The sequence below is a fragment of the Calypte anna genome, chromosome 3 (assembly GCF_003957555.1).
Source record: "Calypte anna isolate BGI_N300 chromosome 3, bCalAnn1_v1.p, whole genome shotgun sequence".
NCBI lineage: Eukaryota > Metazoa > Chordata > Aves > Apodiformes > Trochilidae > Calypte > Calypte anna.
The window spans coordinates 51,398,102-51,419,362 of record NC_044246.1 but is presented as its reverse complement, the minus strand read 5'-3'; the positions used below and the strand labels follow the sequence as shown (position 1 = coordinate 51,419,362).

Sequence of the window (21,261 nt, the reverse complement as noted above, 5' to 3'; positions counted from 1 at the left end):
AATCTGCTCTTTCAGTCTGCCTGCGTCATTGAATGTGTGCTTCTTGGGTTTTTTGCTGTTGTTTAGATTTGGTTTTGTTTGGTTTTTATTCTCCTCTAAGTGCTGTGTAGTTGTCTCCATGCTGCTGTTGGAAGCAGTAATGGGGCAGCGTTCTGACTAGACTTAGTTACTGTTTCTCATATCGAGGTGTTGTTCCAGTAAATTGTTTAGAGGTAGTTTGGATGTGTCATGATAGCACTCTCCACATTGTGGAGAGAGGGAGTTTGTGTGTTTTTAAATAAAAACACCACATATATGTGCATACATACATGTAGCAGTATCTGTACATATATTTCACATAAATATGATATGTGTACATTGTATAACAAATGTGCAATACATGTGCATATAATAATATTGTGTGTATCAATGTATTTTTCATTTGTACACACACACATATATACACACACATATTGTACTTGTTCTTTTTTTAATGTCATTTGTCAATCTACCCTGCTGTTACCCCTTTTGTCTCCTGACACACTTGTTAGTTCCAGGAGATCTGCTGTCACTTTTCCTTGGAAAATCAACAGCAGTGCTTGCTAACTCCCATTGAATTGGCAATGTTTCTTTTTTTTTTTTCTTTGTTTTTTGTTTGTTTGTTTTTTGGTGTTCTGTTTGGTTTTAGTTTTGTGGCAGTTTCTTGTTGGTTTTGGTTTGGTTTTTTTGGTTTTTTTTTTGTTTAGGGTTGGGTTTTTTGTTTTGTTTTGTTTTATTTTGTTTTGGTTTTTTTAGTCCCTGTCTCCTTCTAGCATTGTGAATTAAAATTGAGCAGGTGGCACAAGGCTTTGGTCCATTCACATTGCTTGTGTTGGAAGTCTGCTCTTCTTGGCTTCTCACCTTCTCTGATTTTTTTTTTCTTTCAAGCCCTCTGTCTCTTTTCCCCTTTGCTTTATTCACCCTCCCACCCTCCTTTGATTATTATTTCTTTTAATTTCACCAATTGTTTAAGAGTTGTTCAACCTCAGATTTAAATACTTAGAATCATAGAATTGGCTGAGTTGGAAGGGACCTCAGAGATCATCAAGTCCAACTTGATCTAGCCAGAACTAACTGAACTTGAACCTGTGTCATTTCACTTCGGTTCCACTTCTGATTTGATATCTGAAGCCATTTGCAAAATGATCTCACCATAGACTTGGTTTTCTTTGAGAGTTCTCTAGTTTTCTCTTCAAGGTCACACATTATACTTGCGTTCACCACCTTGCTTTAGGGAAGGTATGTAACTACTTGAGGCCCATGGTACAAAATCCAGCATGAATGACACTCATTTCCAAAGGAGTTATCCACACTTTCACTGCACATTCCTTTTTGTTACATTCTTGAGCTCATGCGAGGAAAGTATTGGATTGCGGAGGCTTCTCCAGCATGGAATTACCAGATGAACTGTAAACAATGATTTATAATTGTACTTTTAGGACTGTATGCAGACCAGTCCCAGTCTAACAAGGGAGTGTCCTTCTCAATCCATTTTCTACTAATCTCTTTCCCACTATGGGTGGTTAGCTAGTTTTTCTTTTCCCCATTGAGTTCTTGAGATACTCCTCTCAATTTGTGCAAGTATTGATTGCAGTGATTTTTTTTTCCCCTGTTTTTTGCTAGCACAGATAATAATAGTTGTTGTGACTGAATTGTAAGCATGAGACTTTCTGGATTGTCATCAGTGGGGATTGTATATTGCTATCTGGAAAGTATAGCTGTTTATTTTAGAAAGGAAGGTGAAATGAAGGCAGAGGACTGGAAGCATAGGAAAACATCTTGGTGAAGAGCTGTTATTTCTTGTGTGGACTCTGTCTCGAGGAAAATTTGGCAGAGATAAAAGGAGAAACGCCAGTCAATTGTAGTTTCCAACTGGAGTGGAACCAGTAACTGGAAATACAGAGAACTGTTCCTCATTTTAATAATGATTCCCAAATTAGTGGTGCTGAGAAAGGGTTGCTATTGCAAATGGTAAGGAAAAAAAAATCAGTCTCAGATACTATCAAAAAGAACACATTAGAATTTTGAAAAATTGACTTTTTTTTTCTGTTTGTAACCCTGTTCTCCAGTGGTTTCTGCAGTGGACAATGAGTTCTTCAATCCTGAGACAGAAAGATTAATGAATGTTTAAGAATCTTGATGAGAAAGCAAGACACTGTATAAAATATGTAAACAGTTTTTCACTTTAACCGGTAGAATGCAAGTAAACTACAAGAGACAAACCAAAAATTCAGATACAAGTGTGATGAAGCTGTGCTGCGTATATCACAAGTGACTCTGTAGAAAACATTTACAGCTTTTAGATCATAAAATGCTAATAAAATTTCTTGATTTACAGAAAGATTTAGCTTCAGTATATTCGATTTCCTTATATTGCCTTATTGTAAATGTATGCTTCTGCCTGACAGGATACTTTAGTCTTCTGTACCACTTGTCATGCAATTTTAATCTAGGGTTTAAATCATTTGACGTACTTTTTGTTTATTACTGTGTAGGGGTTTTTTCCTTTCTTGTTTTAAGACCACCATATTTACATACCTTTTTTGTACTGGACAGTTTTTGCTAACTTTTAACAGTCTTTGGGAAGACTTCAGGGACAAGTAGTTGCTTTCTTTTCACTGAACTACAGAGTTGAAGAAGATACTGAGAACCCAGGTTTCTATATCACTCATTGATTGCTCTGTACATGAGGTACATGCACAACTTACAGTTCACAGAACTTACTGCCTTTTAAAATTTATTTTTTACTTACTGATTTATGTAAGATACTTTTCTAGGAACACTGCATGCTATGCTTGTTGACATATTTCTACTTCTTAACAAGAAAATACTTTTACTAAATCCATCCTTATAGAACAAAAGCTATTTGTCTCAATCTTAAATAGACACTTAAATATACAGAAAGTGTCACCATAGTAGACATAATCTACAGTTCAGGATTCATGGGACGGCATTCTTGGTCTTTGTAGAAAGAAGGTAATTCACTTTCGGGCAGCTTTTCCTGCCTTTTTCTTGTTATTATACTAGTTTCTATCTTACAGAAGATCACAGCTGAAACTGAATTAGCCTCACACATAGCCTGTGGAAGCAGAATGTCATAATCAGCTGTGTTGCTAATTTTCTATTGTCTGATATATTAACACTTCATTAAAATCATAAATAGTTCAACTGTCAACTGTTAGAGCAACGATAAAAATTGGTGATGACCTCTTGCACTTGGTTTTTATTTTCATTCTTGTCTGTTTTATTTGGAAAGCTGCCAACATTTTTTGTTGGTGATGGGGATTTGTTTTGTTTTGTTTTTTTCTTTTTAACAAGATTGTTTTGTACTCTACTGTCACTTTGTCAATAGGCATAAAACTGTCAGGAGTAGCAGCACGTGAATATTTCTAATTTTGTGGCCAGTCAAACCTTTTAAAACTGTTTCAGCTTATTTTTGTAAACTAGAAGGAAGAACATACTGAATCCTTGCTTTGACAGGTTACTAGAGGGTACACAAAATGTGAATTTATAAAAGGAAACATGGAGTCCTCTTGGACCTAGAGGATTCTTAAGTCACATTAAGAAGTGAATTCAGTCACATTAAGAAGTGAATTAAGTCACATTAAGAAATTAATCCCCCTCCACTTTGCTCTTGTTAGACTCCACCTGGAGTACTGCATCCAGTTCTGGAGCCCCTATTACAGGAGGGACATGGATGTGCTGGAGTGTGTCCAGAGAAGGGCCATGAGGATGATCAGAGGGCTGGAGCACCTCTTCTGTGAAGACAGACAGAGAGCTGGGGTTATGCAATCTGGAGAGGAGAAGGCTCTGAGGAAATTTTATTTTATCCTTCCAGTATCTTAAAGAGTCCTTCAAGAATGCTTGTGAGGGGCTTTTTAGGATGTTAGGTAGTGATAGGACTAGCGGAAATGGGTTCAAACTAGAGGAGGGTAGATTTAGATTTTATGTTAGGTAGAAGTTCTTCACCATAAGGGTGGTGAGACACTGGAACAGGTTGCCCAGAGAGGTGGTGGAAGCCCCATCCCTGGAAATTTTTAAGGCCAGGCTGGACGGGGCTCTGAGCAACCTGATGTTAGTGGGAGGTGTCCCTGTCCACAGCAGGGGGGTTGGAACTAGATGATCTTAAAGGTGCCTTCCAACCCTGAAAATTCTATGAATTAGCTTTTGTTATATTACTGGAAAACTTTACCTAGTAATTGCTATATCAGTGATTTGAGTGGATAAATCTTAAATTAACTCCTCCTTAACTGTGAAAGGCAATTTAATTTAAATGGGATAGGGCTTAGGGAAGAAAATGATTATATGAACTCCTGACCATTAGGAGGCACTACCTAGTGAACTGCCCTCTACAATAAAAACATTGATCAAGATCCTAACATAGATAAATTTAAAGGAAGCAAGATTTTTTTAAGGGAGTAACTAATTATCTTGAAAGAAGATTGAATCATGTGCCTCAGGGATTTGTGTGTTAAAAGGAGAAGACAGGTTGTGGCAGCCTTGTGAGGGTTTACTGCCTTGCATTCACAACATCACATCTCAGTTTGTAAGAGCAGAAGACTGTATCTCCATATGTAACTGGAAAGCTACCAGAAAAAGATGAACCAAGTGTGGTCCAATTATCCTATGATGCATTTCAAGGGTAATTAGGACTGTAGAATGAATCGCTGCTGCCTGCTTGGCACAGGAAGGAACCTTTCTGTGTCAAGTGGAAAAGGACCTTTTTAAAAAAGCAGCATTGATTGTGCATGTAATATGTTTTGGTGGTGCCCAGCCACACTCATCTGATGGGCTGCTGGTATATGCTTCTCAGACTGTGGGCACCTCAAGTGTCTCTTGAGCATAAGGCCTTTGGAGACTACTTGCATTTTATTAATTTTGCTAACTCACTGGCTTCAGCCTGGCTGGGAAATTTTTTTGGTTTTTAAATAAAAAGAAGGTTTTAATTAGGCCTTAATAATAGTACTGCATAAGACAACTCTTCTGGCTAGCTTTTGGACATGAATACCTGTATCTTCCTCTTACACATGCTAGCACTTCTGTATCTCGCAGTGAAGTACAAGGAGCTGATCCATTAAAAAATGGATTTGGATGAGGATGGGTAAGGATAAGGAAAAAAAATTTGATTTAATTTGTCCAAACTAAAGGGTACTTTGGGAGCAAAAAGCTATATGTATGTGGAATAGTGAGACTCATCCCTTTTGTACAGCAGAGGTTTTGCTTGGCTTAGTGGCATGTACATTTTGACTGTAAGCTGTGTTACTGTTGCAAGCAGCCATCAGTCAATTGGGTAAATGCCTTCCTAGAATCTTAGAGGAAATCAGAATTTGTGAATCACCAAGGTGGCATTCATACAACGGTGCAACAAGGAACAGACGTAAGGAAAGTCACTGCAAAGTCAGTAATATTTCAGAATTTCTGCTCACTGGTCTGACCACAGATGTCCACAGTATACTGTGGAAAAACTTTTAAAATCAGTTATCACTTAGTACCCAGGGTCTGATGATGTGGTCTGTAGACCACAGTTTAGCATCTTTGTAAAACCACAGTTATGGTCCTTTGCAGTTCATGTCTTCCCAGTCTTCTAGCTTGAAAGAAGTTATTTTGTGCTGCTTTGCCAGGGGTGAATTGGGGCTTATCCTGTATCTTTCTTTTTGTGTGTGTGTGTGTGTGTGTTTTTGTATTTGTTTGGGTTTTTTGTTTTGTGTTGTTTGTTTTGTTTAAACTGGGGGTTTTTTGTATGTATGTGTTTTTCAGAATGGTATTCCCTCAAATTTAGGAAGTCATCTCTATAAGAGCCACTTTAGTAGTCTTCCTGTAGTAGCCAAAATCAAGATCCTATTGCTCCCTAGCTTCAGATATTCTAGGATATAATGATTAATGCAAGGGGCATTAGACAGTTGTAATTTATCAGGAGCATACAAATCCTCTAAACTTTGGAAGCTATTCTGTATGTTTCTGCCTGAGAAATGATCCTGAAGACAATAACCAAATAATTGACTTGTGCAAGCAGAGCACTCCTGCTGTGAAGATACCTGCCACAGAAGGGTCTCATCAGAAAACAAATTTCAGGATTGGGTTTCTTGTAGAACTGTCCCATTTAGGGTGCACATGTGCACAAGAGCAGGGGTTTAACAAAGTGCACTCTTGTTTCCACAGAGTGATGTGAGAAAGACACTTTCTTAAGGGTCTCTTAAGAAATAACATCTGACAGGGCTAACATTTCTTAGTTTTTTGCTTTTAAAAGAAAACATAAATGGGAGTGAATGGTAGGTGAAGACTTTGGAATTATTGTTGGCTACTGTTTTCTTGCATCCCAGACATCCTTTTTCCTACTGTATTCATTGAGGGAGAACAAGGAAGTTTTACTAGTTTTTTTCCAGACAGAAACTATTTCTTAGTAAGTTATTTTGTGCTTGAAAACATTTATGTAGTTTCTGACTTTGCAACTGGATTGTTATTATTACAGGGATAATGTGGTTTAACTGAACCACATTGGAGCTAGAAGCAGTGAGGAGCCAGTATATATCTGGAACATGCACAGTTAATGTGGATGTGTAGTACTTCAGTACTTAATGTCTGCAGATGTATGCAGGTTGGTTCCTCCAATAGAAAAGGTGAACTTAAAAGTTTGGAAACAGGACTTGAAGTCTAAAACTTCAACTTGGCTCCAGGGTCAATCACTTAGCTCTTTGTTGCCTTTACATTTAGGTTAAATCTAGTTAAAGAAGGTTGTTTTGTTGGGTTGGTGGTTTTATTTTTGGTTTTTGAGATCACCGACATGTAAAATGGGAATCTTTCAAGTAGCAAGTTGGTGATCTATTTTGATCAGAATTTGTGCTGGCTAAATATGTCAAATCTTTTGTAAATTGCTATTTAATAGCAGCACCTGCAGAACAATATCTTCAGGAAAAGTTACCGGATGAAGTGGTTCTGAAGATCTTCTCCTATCTGCTGGAGCAGGATCTCTGTAGAGCAGCTTGTGTGTGCAAACGCTTCAGTGAGCTTGCTAATGATCCAATTTTGTGGTAAGTGAAAAGCCATTCTTCAATATCTTAAGAAATGTGCTGCATGAGATACCTGTAAACTAGAAAAATTGAAATACAGGTTGCAATTAATTGACTTAAAACCAATTGTGTTTTAAATATGTCAGGTTTCCTTAAGCCATATTTGGTATCTATGAACATCTGTTTAAATCTTTTAAACAGTAGGGTATTTGATTCTCCAGTAGTGTAGCTATTAGTTTAATAATGGTTATTTTAAAAAAGTCTGTGAGATGTTCATTCAGTAGCCACTCCTTTCATTCTTTCCATCTTTTTTTTGGGCTTCTGTGGGGATTGTGTTATTTTATACAAAAGAAACAACCCATTTCTTAACATTAAATGCAAGTTTTGTCTAGTGTCACTTAGATACTTTTATTTTTGTTCTATGAATCCTGGGTTATTAAGAGCCTGCATAAATGGGATCTAGATTGGTAATTTGTAATAAGAGAAAAAAAATAGGTTTTTTAGGCTTTGGTTTTTTTGAATGAAGATTAAGAATAAAAGAAAAATAATAACATCTGACTGTATCATCACAAATATATTTGGATGTGGGTTTGGATTTTTCTTTTCTTTTTTTCTCTTCTTCTTTTCCCCTCTGTTCTAAGGACAGTTTTGGGGATGTCTTGGCAGATGAATTACAACTTCTGAGTTTCAGAGGAATCTTGTAAGTCTGGGCTTCATATCAGCAGGCTCAGACACTGCAATTATTTGTATTTTGGCACTAATCAAAAGAATCCCAATTGTGTGCTTCATGTGCTGTTTTCTTCTTTTTAGTCATTGTAATCTGTCCACTGATTAACTCTTTGTGAAATACAGTGCATCATTTGTTCTCTGTGAATGCATTTCTTCAGCCTTTTTTATCATAGAATCATAAAATTATTAAGATTGAAAAAGACCTTCAAGATTGAGTCCAACCATAATTCAGCTGACACAGCCACTAAACCATATCCTGAAGCTCCACATCTAAACACTTCTTGAAAACCTCCAGGGATGGCAACTCCATCACTTCCCTGGTCAGCCCATTCCAATGCCTCACCACTCTTTCAGTAAAGAAATTTTTCCTAATATCAAACCTAAAACTCCACTGGCACAACTTAAACCCATTTCCTCTCTTCCTATCACTAGTTACTTGGGAGAAGAGACCAGCACCAGCCTCTCTACGTCTTCCCTTGGTGTAGTTTTAGAGAGCAGTAAGATGCCTGTAGCATTGCTTGGGGAGGTGGGGAAGAGCTGGTGGCAAGCTTTATCTTAAATGTTGTTTTTCTTAAGCTACTGTGATTTTTAACTGTTAAAAGTGATGCTGTAGTTAATATATAGTTAGACTGAATCCATAAGCATCATAACTGCTTAAATTTCTTCACGGAAATTTCATGTTGAGAAGTCTTTTGCTTGGATCCTGATAAACATGTCAGAACTTTTTTCAGAAAAGCACAGAAATCAGTCCAACAGAAAAAATGTTTTTGAAGTGTTTGGTACAGATCTTGGTCAAATCTACTGTCACAAACTGGCAAATGCTGTTGGAAAAACAGTTAGGGTGCTATATAAAAATGGAAGAGTAAGAAGAAGTACACTGAATTTTATTTTTTTTTTCTCCTTCTGCTCAGGAAAAGATTGTATATGGAAGTATTTGAGTACACTCGTCCAATGATGCATCCTGAACCTGGAAAATTTTATCAGATTAATCCAGAAGAATATGAACATCCAAATCCCTGGAAAGAAAGCTTTCAGCAACTGGTAACAGTAGTATTCATTTATAGTCCAATTAAAGATGTTTTTTAAAGGTAAATACTCCAGCTTCTGAAATGGGGCTGGCAATAGTAATTATTTTGGTTTTAGACTTTAAATAAGATGATGGGACTGAAGAGATGGGGAGAGGTCCCTGCATTGTATTACACATTAGGAGGATATCTGGAGTTATTTCCCATCTAGAGGCACAATTCAGGGAGGCACCTAATGGTAGTACTTGAGCCTCCAGCTCTTGTCTTGGTTTTTCTTCATGTTTTGCATCACTTCAATCCTGTGGAGGAGATTGGTCTGTGGCTTTCAATTAACTTCAGATATACTGGTTTTGTAATGTATTATTTAACCAGTGTGCATGCTGGTTATCGGGTTTAATATGCGTCTTCCTCTAGTAAACCAAACAATATATTGACAATAGCATTTGAGCTTAAATAGTGCTGATGTGGCTGGAGCTACAGATGTGGGCTTGTGATTGAACCTCTAATCCAAAGTGTCCCACGTATTATAAGAATGGCTGGACATGATATTTGAAAACTATAAGGGAAATAAATATCAAGTTCAGTATATGCAGAGTGTATCTAGTCAATGGAATTCTGAGGCTTTTTGAGGATAAATTCTTATCTGTTCAGTACTCAGTCAAAAGTGAAGGTATAGGATTCTTTTTCCCTCACCATATAAATGCAGTTTGTTTTGTTGCAAGTTGCTAGAAAATCAAAAGATGGAAATAAGAACATCTGTTTTGGAGTGGATGAGGTTTACACAGCTTTTCAGTCACGTAAGAGGCTTCTAAGCTTGTAAGTAGGTTAGCCTTCTTGGTTTAGTTGATCATGATCTTGGGCTCAGACTTCTTTTGGTGTTGCCATTTCAAATCGGAGGCCTAAGATGGCAGGTCAGAATATGATCCTTAGTTCCTAAAACAAACTGTTATCAACACATGGCTTGTGAATTAGAGGATTACTAGATCCTGTGCACTTGGATCCACCTATCTGCAAGCTTATAAACTGTTTTCCTTGTTTCAGTACAAAGGAGCACATGTAAAGCCAGGTTTTGCTGAACACTTCTACAGTAATCCTGCAAGATACAAAGGAAGAGAAAATATGTTGGTATGTTCTTGTGGCAATTCTTAAGAATATTTATATATCTCTGAATTGATATTTGGCTCTAAACTTGTCCAATTTCTTCTAGTATTATGACACCATTGAAGATGCTCTTGGTGGAGTCCAGGAAGCTCATTTTGATGGACTTATCTTTGTTCACTCTGGTATATATACTGATGAATGGATATATATAGAATCTCCAATCACCATGATTGGTGCAGGTATTTAAACTAAAGAAATCTTTGTCTCACAGTATGACTTTTGTTAATTTCTGCTTTAATTACAAACATATTCTGGTGTATTAAATATCCAGTATAAATGCCTTCCTTCATCATTCTGGTAAATGTTTTCTCTACAAGTGTCACCAACTAAAAAGTAGCTGATGCTTCAGACTGAAGTACGATTGTTGGTTAGTGCTTGGATTTTTATTGTTACTGGATTTATATCTATTTTTAGATATCTTATTAATTTATTTATAACTATATTATAACTATTTATAACTATTACTAGTTATAATTATTGGAATTTTTTATTCTGTTAGGAGAAAAAATTTGAATTTGGCAGAAAGTATACTTAAACTTACATGACTGCAGCTGAAATTTTCATGTGGTTCTTATGAAATCTGTTTATATATAAAATATCTCCAGAGTAGAATCCAGCAGTGGGAGCAATCCCAAATTAGTTCTGTCCCATTTTCTTCAGCATTATAATACCATCTCAAGGAAGAAAATGAGAGCATCCGGCAGAAAGATCGGGAGACTGGAGTTTCTTTCTCTATTAATCTCCCAACTGTTCTTCTCAAGAAGAACCTTTATGAAGCAGGAAATAAGACTTTCAGAATAGGAAAGATATAGGAAGTTAGTATAATAGTCTTGGCTACAAATGGTGGTACTTGTGGAGCTGTTTGCTTTTCCTGTCCTCTGAGCATGCTAATAATCCCTAGTAGCATGATAATGTGGTAAGAATTTAGACTGTCTTAATGTCTGGTAGGGATCTTGGTTAAGAGGTCTCAGACCTCTTGCTCCTGCAGTGACTCTGAAGTGAATTGTGTTCTCCCTGCTTTTTCTGAGATACTGTCAATCTGGGTTACTGGTTTTTGGGGTGGGGGTTGGGTTTTTGTGTTGGGTTTTTTGTGGTTCTTTGTTTTTTTGTGTGGTTTTGGGTTTGTGGGGTTTGTTTGATTTCGGATTTTGGGGTTTTTTTGGGTGGGTTTTTGTTTGTGGATGTCTTATGCTTTTGTGGGTTTGGTTTTTTTGGGGGTGTTTCTGTCATTTAGTTTTGGTTGCTTTGGTTTGGTGTTTCTGATGTTTTTTGTTTTTTAAAAAAGTCCATCTTTTTAGGTGTCTTTTCTGTTATGTTCTTGGGTAAACCAATTCTGGCACTTGTTGACTCAGTTTTGCCACCTTGGCAGTGGGAATGGCTTTGAGCAGTGCAGTCTGGTAGTTCCAGTGTTAAGTCTGTAGAACTTGTCCCTGTGTATTTGCAAGATGCAGCTGCATTAATGTGCTAGTTTGTCAGTTCACGACAGCATTTCTAAAGCTAGCATCCTAAACATTACCACTTCTAGTGCTTTAGTTTGTGTTGTAGAGACTTTGTAGTTCAAAGTAGATTCCTTTTGGCTGAAAGTAATCTAAGAGTTATTGCTCTCCAGTAGCTGGTGTATGGTCAGTCAAAGGGACCAGGCTAGGACTAGTCCAAAGTCAGTGTCTTCTGCCCTCCCTGTCCTGTAACATGTGGTATGGATGTCTGATCCTTTGTGCTGTTTCAGTCTGGAGTACCACTCCTGTTAGGTTTGTACCACTCCTGTGTGCTTGTTAATGCAGATACAGCCTTACACAAATCACAAAATACCCTGACTTCTTTTTCATTTATGGGATGACAGTAATAGATACCTGTACAAAAAGAGCAATTGATATTTGTGAAGTGTTTAAAATCCAGAGATAAAAATGGGTGAACTGACTGAAAGAAGTTTCTCAGTTATTTCGTGAAACTTGAAAGGACATCATTAATACCTGGATTAACTTCTGCATGTTCTCTGGCTCATTTTAAGTTTTGAAAGACCCTCTGCTTTCTCTTCCATTGCAATTAACCTAGGTTGTTCAGAAAAACTGTTATCTTAACTACAGTTGTTTAAGGATCTATGTTATCACACGTTAGGGGTTGGAAGGGACCTCTGAAGTTTATCTTGTCCAATCTCCCCTGCCAAAGCAGGTTAACCTACAGCAGGTCACACAGGAACACATGCAGTTGCGCTTTGAATGTCTCCAGGGAAGGAGACTCCACAGCCTCCCTGGGCAGCCTGTGCCAGTGCTCTGTCACACTCAGTGAAAAAATTCTTCCTTATACAGAACTGCCTATGCTCCAGTTTGTTGTAACTGTTGTCCCTTGTTCTGTTGTTAGTCACCCCTGAGAAAAGCTTGACTCCTCCTCCTGGTACTCACCCCTTAAATGTTTATAAACATTGATGAAGTCACCCCCATTCTCCTCTTCTCCAAACTGTAGAGCCCCAGCTCCCTCAGCCTTTCCTCATAAGGGAGATGTTCCACTCCCTTCATCAGCCTGATTACTCTGTGCTGGACTCTCTCAAGCAGTTTCCGGTCCATCTGGAACTGAAGGGCCCAGAACTGGACACAAGATTTCAGATGTGGCCTCACCAGGGCAGAGTAGAGGGGGAGGAGAACCTCTCTTGACCTACTAGCCACCCCCCTTCTAATGCACCCCAGGATGTCATTGGCCTTCTTGGCCACAAGGGCACATTGTTGGCTCATGGCCATCCTTCCATCCACCAGCACCCCCAGGTCCCTTTCCTCTGTGCTGCTCTCCAACAGCTCAGTCCCCAGCCTGTACTGGTACCTGAGGTTGTTTATTCCCAGATGCAAGACTTCACACTTGCCTTTGTTGTAATACATTAAATTTCTCCCCACCAACCCTCCATCCTGTCTAGGTTTCACTGAATGGCAGCACAGCCTTCTGGGGTGTCAGCCACTCCTCCCAGTTTTGTGTCATCAGCAAACTTGCTGATAATGCACTCTATTCCCTCATCCAGGTCACCAATAAATATACAGAATAGTACTGGTCCCAGTACTTGAGGAACTCCACTAGAAACAGACGTCCAACTGGACTCCCATCTCATTGCCTACAACTCTCTGGCTTCTATCCTTCAACCAGCTCCTGATCCACCTCACTACCCGATCATCCAGGCCACACTTCTTCAGTTTAGCTCCAAGGATGCTGTGGGAGATGGTGTCAGTGCCTTACTGACATCATGATAAGCTGTCTGCTGCTCTGCCATCATCCATCCACCTGGTTACATCCTCATAGAAGGCTCTCAGGCTGGTCAGACATGACTTCCCCTTGGTAAAGCCATGTTGACTGCTCCTGATAAGCCTCTTGTCCTTGATGTGCCTGGAGACAGCATCAAGAATGAGTTGTTCCATCACCTTTCCAGGGATGGAGGTGAGGCTGACTGGTCTGTAGTTACCCAGGTCCTCTTTCTTGAATTCTGGAGTGACATTTGCTTTTCCTCTACCTCTCCTGTTCCCAGTGACTTACCAAAGGTGATGTAGAGCAGCCTAGCAATGACATCCAACAGTTCCCTCAGCACCCGTGCGTGCATCCCATCATGACCCAAGGATTTATGGATGTCCAGCCTCATTAACTGATCCTTAACCCAGCCCCTCATCAACCAAAGCAAACTCTTCCTTCACCCTGACTTCCTCAGTGGCCTTAGGGGCTTGGGGTTCCTGAGGACATCCTCCAGCTGTATACACAGAGGCAAAGGCGTTCAGCAATTCTGCCTTCTTTGTATCCTCTGTCACCAGAGGCAGCTCTGTCCCATCCCAAGCCAGGACACCAGGGCACCCACCTCATTCAGCAGTGCCTACATTGCCTCTGGTGTTAGTTTTATCTTCTGTGTGTTTGAAGAAGCCCTTCTTGTTGTCCTTAATCTCTCTTGCAAGGTTTAATTCCAACGAGGCTTTAGCTTTCCTAGTTGCCTCTCTGCATTCTTAGACAACAGTCTGATTCCCAAGTAGCCCAGTGTTGTGTGTTTTTGTTACAAAATAGCTGTCTTGGGGAACAAAACCTCCAAGAAGAATCCAGGTATGCTAGATAATACTATAATAGTAAAATTTCTGGCACTGTTGACTCTTGGTGTCCTCAGACTTTGTCCACTGAATGGTGAGTAACATTATAGAGGAAGTGAATTTTCATTTGTCTGGAAAAAAAATTAAGTGAACCACTAGGTCTTGGTAGAATTTTTTTTTTAGACTATCCTCTCTTTGATCTGGCGTGCTTTTCAGAGAGGTTGGATTAAGGCATCACCAAATCTCTCCACGGTTCTACTCAAATTTCTTTAGTAGTTTCTTCTTCTGACTTCTGAAGAGCCACAACATTACTAGAAATGCAGCTTTGCATACCTAGAACATTTTTGAAACTTCTACTTTTAATTGTAAGCAAAATGTTCTTACAGAATGATGCCTGGTATTTTAGGTTTGTTCTGTTTAGCTTTGGGGTTGTTTCTTTCCTTAAACCTAGACTCAGGGTCAGAAGGAAGCCTTTGAGGAGGTAATATTAGTACTGTGGCTTCCTGAATTGTCAAGTAAGAAGCAAGAGTAGAAATCATCTAAGAAATTGATGCATCTGGTTCAGTGGACAGAGATACCTGCTCATTTCTTAAAGGAATCTGTTTTCCAGGGTTGGGGAGAGGGTGTCACAGAAATACTGCAGGACTGAGCTTTCAATAGACTGCTCATCTCATTCAAGACATAGAGTCTCTCATCTTAATAGCTGAGTTTCAGCAGTTTTACAGACGTGTCCTGATCTGATCTGACACTCTTCACCAAACATGGGTTTTTTTTTTTTTGTGTTTTGAAAGATAGATCCTTCATTTTTCCCCCTTTATTTTCCATTTGACTTAAATAATGTGCAAGTAAGTGAAAAAGGTGTTATAAAAGGATTTTCCAGTCAAGAAAATTTAGTAAAAGCAATAAGAATTCTTGTAATTTTAAGCATACAAAATCATAAATTGGTAAAGACTGTCATATTTAGATATTTTTTACTTTTGAGTTCAATAGAACTTTCAAATACCTGAATTCTGGTTTAGATAGGTTTTGCATCTTTGATTTGAAAATTTTATTTTGCACTAGTTTAGAACTATGTTTTTTGCTTTAGATTTTGATCCAGATCCAGAAGGCTGCATTTTTATTTGATATGATTGAACAGAGTCACAGTTATTTAATGCAGCATTTTTGAGTTAATGCTCTGAAGTGTGAAATTGTATTGCTCCTTCTGAGAAATAAAGAATTTTTGGGCAACATGCAGTTAACTTTTAATTATTTGTGGTCCCTTGTCATAAGCTTTCTGTGAAATTATTTCTGAATGATCTCATCTTGGTCCTTAAACTGAGTATGAATTCTGATCCCACAGAACATGACTCCTCTAGACTTCAGCATACAGACTCCTTGGAAACTATGTGTTGCTTGGTTATGAGATTAGTGGCCCTTTTTTTCCCCCTTTTTCTGTACTACTTTCTCTTGTCTAAAGTGGTCTAAGACAAAAGCTGAAATATAGACATTTCTCTGATTAATTTTGCAAAGATTCAGTAGAATGTCACAAAGCATTTTTTTGTATTTAGAATGAAACCCAGTGGCTCAGCAAGGCCCTTTCCCTCCTCAGCCATTTCCTGAGGGGGATCTAAAAGTAGAAGTTCTGCTAGTTGGGCTGTTCACATAATGGGCATTCTGTGAACTGCTGGAATAAGAGACCTGTATGGTAACTCATTTTCTGAGAGGAAGGAGATGTCTATAGAGAACCTCATCCAAGTGTGTGGCAACCATGTCCTAGCACAATTCCACAAATCTCTCAGCTTTGCTTGGTAGTGTTTCAGAGCATCCAGTGTGAAGTGAAATTTTTCTTCGCTCCCCTAAGAGGCAGCACAATTCTGATATTAATTTAGAGCTATTTTGTTTCCCACTAAGGACTTGATTTTGTTTTTGTGTTTTGGTTCACCTGCAAAACTGTGGTGCCGTTCTTTCCCAGATGCTGAACTATACTGGTGTTTGTATGCCAGTGCATTTGTACTATGTTGAACATAAACAAATGTTACTAGGCCACAGAAGATTTTGTATCATGATACAAGTCTCATGAAAGCCTTTTTTAGTTATCTAGAATTAAGTGAATTGTGGTATGCAGAAGAGCTCGACTACCTTAAAATACTTGCAGCTGCAGTAACTAAAGCAGAGATCCAGCTTTTAGATAGTGAGAACAAGCTGAATAATGATGTAGATGTTGCTTCATTCTGACTGGCACCTTTCTGCCACGGTGATAAAGAACAGGACATACCACTTGCCTGTACTGGTGTCAACAGACAACAGAACAAGATCTGCTCATGAGAAATCCTGTGTGAAGGCAGTAAATAAATACAGAATTTAGGGCAAATATATTCTCATTTGTGTATCTTGAGTTGGGGATGGTTTGAAATTGCTTTCAGATAAGTTATGTGCTCTAATATGTGAAACTTCCATGTTTATATTTTGTGTGGTGAGGATGGCTTCTTTTGTCTTACATATTTGATGTGTGATTCTGCATCATGTAAACTATCTTGCTTGTGAATGAGTATTACTGAGTTTATACCAATGTAAGACTCTTGTTAACGCTTGCTCCCTCTGCTGGCAACAATAATAATAATTTCCATAATAATAGAAATACCTCCTTCCCTTGGATTGAGGGATAAAGAATAGAGCAGAGCCTTGCTGTTAGCAAATTGCACATTATAGGAGCTTGAAAAATGAACCATTTAGAAACCTTCTGTACAGACTCCCAGAAGTATATTTCCGACTAGTTTTAGAAGATTTTCTTCTGAATAATAATGAGGATATCAATTCAAAACTCTGAATCTTACATCTGAGAACTGGGAGAGGTCACTTGTAGGTCATGGGCAGATTACTGAGGATTTGTTTACATTGGTTCAAATTAGTGATAGAATGTATATATTTTTTTAATAAAAGCATTTAGAGTATCAAAGTAAATTGTACTTAGTAACAGAATTACAGTCTCTGTAGAGTGACATCTATGTTTAAACTGTTAATTCATAATAAGTATTAGTAAAAAAAATAGCCCTGTACAAGAGGTTTTTCTCTTGGTACTAGATATTAAATTGGTGCAAGATTGTCTTAGTTAAAGATTAGTTTCTGCATTGTCTTTGAAACTTTCTGTTTTAATATTCTTCTGACATGACATGCCAAGAATAGTGTTCCTTTTCCTTTGTTGCTTTGAACAGAGTTGTGTAAGTCTGAGAATTCTTTCAGTAACTTAATAAATGTCTTTACAGCACCTGGAAAAGTAGCAGATAAAGTTATAATAGAAAACACTAGAGATTCCACCTTCGTTTTTATGGAGGGTTCTGAAGATGCCTATGTTGGATATATGACAATCAGGGTAAGAATCTCGAGCTTCAGCAGAGCTTTTAATATTTTCAATGTAATTAAATAAATACAACATTTCTTTTAATTTTCCTTTTTCAGTTCAACCCTGATGACAAATCTGCTCAGCACCACAATGCACACCACTGCTTAGAGATTACAGTGAACTGCAGTCCAATTATAGATCACTGTGTTATTCGAAGTACTTGTACAGGTTAGTGGGTGTTTTATTGTTTGAAATGGACACTGTTTTTAAAGTTATTAAACTAACCAGTGCACATGGAAGCAGCACAAAAATTGATTATAATCACTATTTGGTATGTTTCAGGTTTTGATGTAGGCTTTTAATACAGGTCTTCAAGCCTTTTTTGCCTTAAAATGGCATTACTACTGTGACTTCTTTGTGCTCAATACCTTTGTGATACTGTATACTTGGTTTTCTAGTTGAGTCAGTTGGGACTCTCTGGAATTCAGTTTAAAACCTGAAAAATGACGGTTTCTATGAACTTCCATAGCTTTGGAGGGGTGTATGTGTGTGCGCGTGTATATATATGTATTTGCATGTGGTTCTTTTACAGAATCACTGAATGGTCATGGTTGGAAAAGATCTCTAAGATCACCATGTCCAACTGTCAATGCAGAAAGAACCTCCATGCCCACTAGAACATTTCCTGAAGTGCAATGTCTATATGGTTTTTAATACCTCCAGAGGTGGTGACTCTGCCACCTCCCTGGGCAGCCTGTTCCAGCATCTGATTACTCTCTCAGTAAAGAAAATCTTCCTTATACTTGAGGCCATTTCCTCTAGTGCTATCGTTACTTGAGAGAAGAGGCCAATGCCCACCTCCCTACAGCCTCATTCAGGGAGTTGTAGAGAGCAGTGAGGTCTCCCCTCAGCCTCCTCTTCTCCAGACTAAACAATCCCAATTTCCTCAGCCTTTTCTCACAGGACTTCTTCAGCAGCTCCTTCACCAGTTTGATTGCCCTTCTCTGAACTCATTCTGGCACCTCAATGTCTTTCTTGGCCATACAGACAGTTTTTAACCCAATAAAGAGTGCACCCGTCTATGCCATGAGTCTCCAGCTTCTCTACAATGCTGTGGGAGATCGTGTCAAAAGTTTTACTAAAATTGGGGTAGAAAATGTCCACAGCTTTTCCAGCATGCACTAGGTGGGTCACCTAGTCATAGGAGATCAGGCTGGTCAAGCAGGACCTGCTTTTCCTGAATCCACACTGGCTGTGCTTGATCCCCTGGCTGTCCTGCACACCTCGCTGTCAATTGTCCAGGTGCTAAGGTCAGGCTGTCAGGCTTGTAGCTGCCTGGATCCTCCTTCTGGCCCTTTTGTAGATAGGTATCACGTTGGCAAGCCTCCAGTTGTCTGGAGACCTCCCCTGTAAACCAAGACTGCTGAAAAAATGATGGAGAGATGAGGGAAGTTCTTCTGCCAGCTCTCTCAATACTTTTGTTTGACTCTGTAGATCTGTGAGTGTCAAGGTGCCATAGCAGGTTCCTTCCTGGATTTTTGGGGTGTTGTTCTACTGTTCTCTGTCCTTATCTCCCAGCTCAGGGGGCTGGGTACCCTGGGGGTAGCTGGTCTGACTAATAAAACTGGAGTCAAAGAAGGTGCTAAGTATCAGCCTTTTCCTCATCCTTGGCTATAATGTTCTCCCCTCCACCCCCTCTGCCTTCAGTAAAGGATGGAGATTCTCCCTGGCTCTTTTTATTATTACTGTATTTGTGAAAACACTTTTTTATTGTCCCTTAAAACAGTGGCCAGATTGAGTACTGGCTGGGCTTTATTTTTCTAGCTTTTCCTCTGCATGACCTACAGAGATCCCTGTACTTAATCCTGAGATGCCTACCCCTTCTTCCAGAGGAGGTAAACTCTCCTTTTTTTTTCTTGAGTCCCAGCAAAAGCTCCCAGTTCAGCCAGGCCAGTCATCTTCCCCACCATCTCATTTTACAGCAGGTAGGGGCAGCTTCCTCCTGTGCTTTTAAAATTTTCTTGTTGAAGGGTATCTAGCCTTTCTGGACCCCTTTGTGCTTTAGGACTGTCTCCCAAGGCACTCGCTTAACCGATGTCCTGAACAGGCTGAAGTCTGCACTCTGAAAGTCCATAGTGGAGGTTTTGCTAACCCTCCTCCTTATTTCACTAAAGATCAAGAATTTTAACAATTTCATGGTCACTAAGCCCAGACAGCTTCTACCCACCACATCGCCCACCAGTCCTTCTGTGTTTATGAACAGCAGATCTAGCAAGGCACTTCCTATGGCAGAGTCACTCACCAGCTGTGTCAGAAGGTTATCTTCCATACACTTGAGGAACCCCCTAACCTGTCTCCTCTCTGCCACGTCAGATTTCCAGCAGTCATCCAGCAGGTTGAATTCCCCTGACAGAAGAAGGGGTAGCGATTGTAACATCTCCCCTTGATGCTTGTAGAGTGCTTTGTCTCCCTCCTTGTCCTGGTTGGACAGTCTGTAACAGACTCCCAAAAGGATATCTGCCTTATTCACTTTTCCCCTCAACCTTATGTATAAACACTTGACCTTATCATCACTGTTACCAAGCTCTAGACAATCAACACTCCCTAACACATAGAGCCACCCCACTGCCTCTCCTTTCCTGTCTATCCTTTCTGAAGAGCTTATAGCCATCCATTGCTGTCATCCCACCGTGTTTCTGTGATGATGACTGTGTCATAACTATGTTGCCAATCAGTGGCTTCTAGCCCCTCCTAAATATTGCCCCTCCATGCTGCATGCATTGGTGTAGATGCACGTGAGGTGGGCTATTGGTTTCACCTCTAGCATTGCTTTGCCACCCCATGGCTCATCTCTAGTGACTCATTTCCTTCCCCCTTAAAACCTAGTCTGAAGCCCTCTTTGAACCCCACCAGCTTCTGGCCAAGAGTCCTTTTTCCCCTTGTGGGAAGTTCCACTCCATCACTTGTAGGTGATGGTCAGGTGCAATGTAGATGTTCCCATTCATTGGATTCATTGCTGTATTGAGACTGATGGTATTAAAGCAACCATGAGCTGTAACTGCTAATCCAAGTTCACTTTCTATGAAGAGTAGAATGATTTGACATACTCAAAGTATGGTTTCCTAGCTAGACAGGCAGAAGAAATGCATAGTTTGGAAAGCTTAGACTCATTCATCAGAGATAAGGATGAATTTGTACTGCCAGATTTTGGAAACATTGGAAGTCTAGATTCAGGAAAGAAAGGGCCAGAGGCAGTGGAAGTGAAAAGCTGCATGGCAGTTCACAGTCCTTGTCTGAAGACATGGCAATGTGTAGGCCAGACACAAGACGTGGATAGTTTAATTTGTTTGAGCACAAACCCAATGCAATGGAATGTCAGAAAGAAGAGGTACAAAAGAATTATTAAGATGTTGAGTCTTTGCATGGAAAGGGGATTGTGAACTTTAGATACAAGTTCAGGTAGTGAAATGGAATAAATCTACACAACAGGCTGTGCATAAAGGTTGCTCTGCTGAACATAAAGGCAAGGAAATAAAGAAATCTTCAATAGATAGAGAAACTACACTTTCCTGGTGTGAACTGTGGAGGAGGGAACTCTGCAGAGAACTCTAATAAGAACAATGTAAGGATCCCTTGCCTGTGACATGTAGAGGATGATAGGCTCTTTTTTGGAGGTTTCAGGCTATGAAATACTAGTTTACTTCAGGTCAAGGCAGCTCCATGCTTTGTATCACCATCTGTTCTATTGGCAACATATGAGTTGGTATGTGGAAGTGTTAAAAATTAGAGGAACAAAGGACATCTAGCTGCTCTCAGTATTTTGATTTCTTTGTATAATGCTAAATATTGGGAAGCTGAAGTATATGAAAAAATTTTTTTCTGGAAATTCCTATATACCAGGACTGGGGACTCTGAGAACAAATGAGAAGCATTAGTTTCTTGGACTACATTCAACT

At 39.2% G+C, this 21,261-nt stretch overlaps 1 protein-coding gene across 2 annotated transcripts in view; it reads left to right on the top strand.

The window, feature by feature from the left end:
• Positions 1 to 21,261, top strand: part of FBXO11 (F-box protein 11) — a 79,569-nt gene that overhangs the window by 38,639 nt on the left and 19,669 nt on the right. Inside the window, exons 4-9 of one of the 2 annotated variants that reach the window (XM_030446672.1) lie at positions 6,902 to 7,046; positions 8,666 to 8,795; positions 9,821 to 9,904; positions 9,987 to 10,119; positions 17,229 to 17,335; positions 17,422 to 17,533. In XM_030446672.1, coding sequence (XP_030302532.1) covers positions 6,902 to 7,046; positions 8,666 to 8,795; positions 9,821 to 9,904; positions 9,987 to 10,119; positions 17,229 to 17,335; positions 17,422 to 17,533 — 711 coding nt within the window. The remainder of the gene's footprint in view (positions 1 to 6,901; positions 7,047 to 8,665; positions 8,796 to 9,820; positions 9,905 to 9,986; positions 10,120 to 17,228; positions 17,336 to 17,421; positions 17,534 to 21,261) is intronic. The other variant, XM_030446673.1, reaches the window with a different exon arrangement.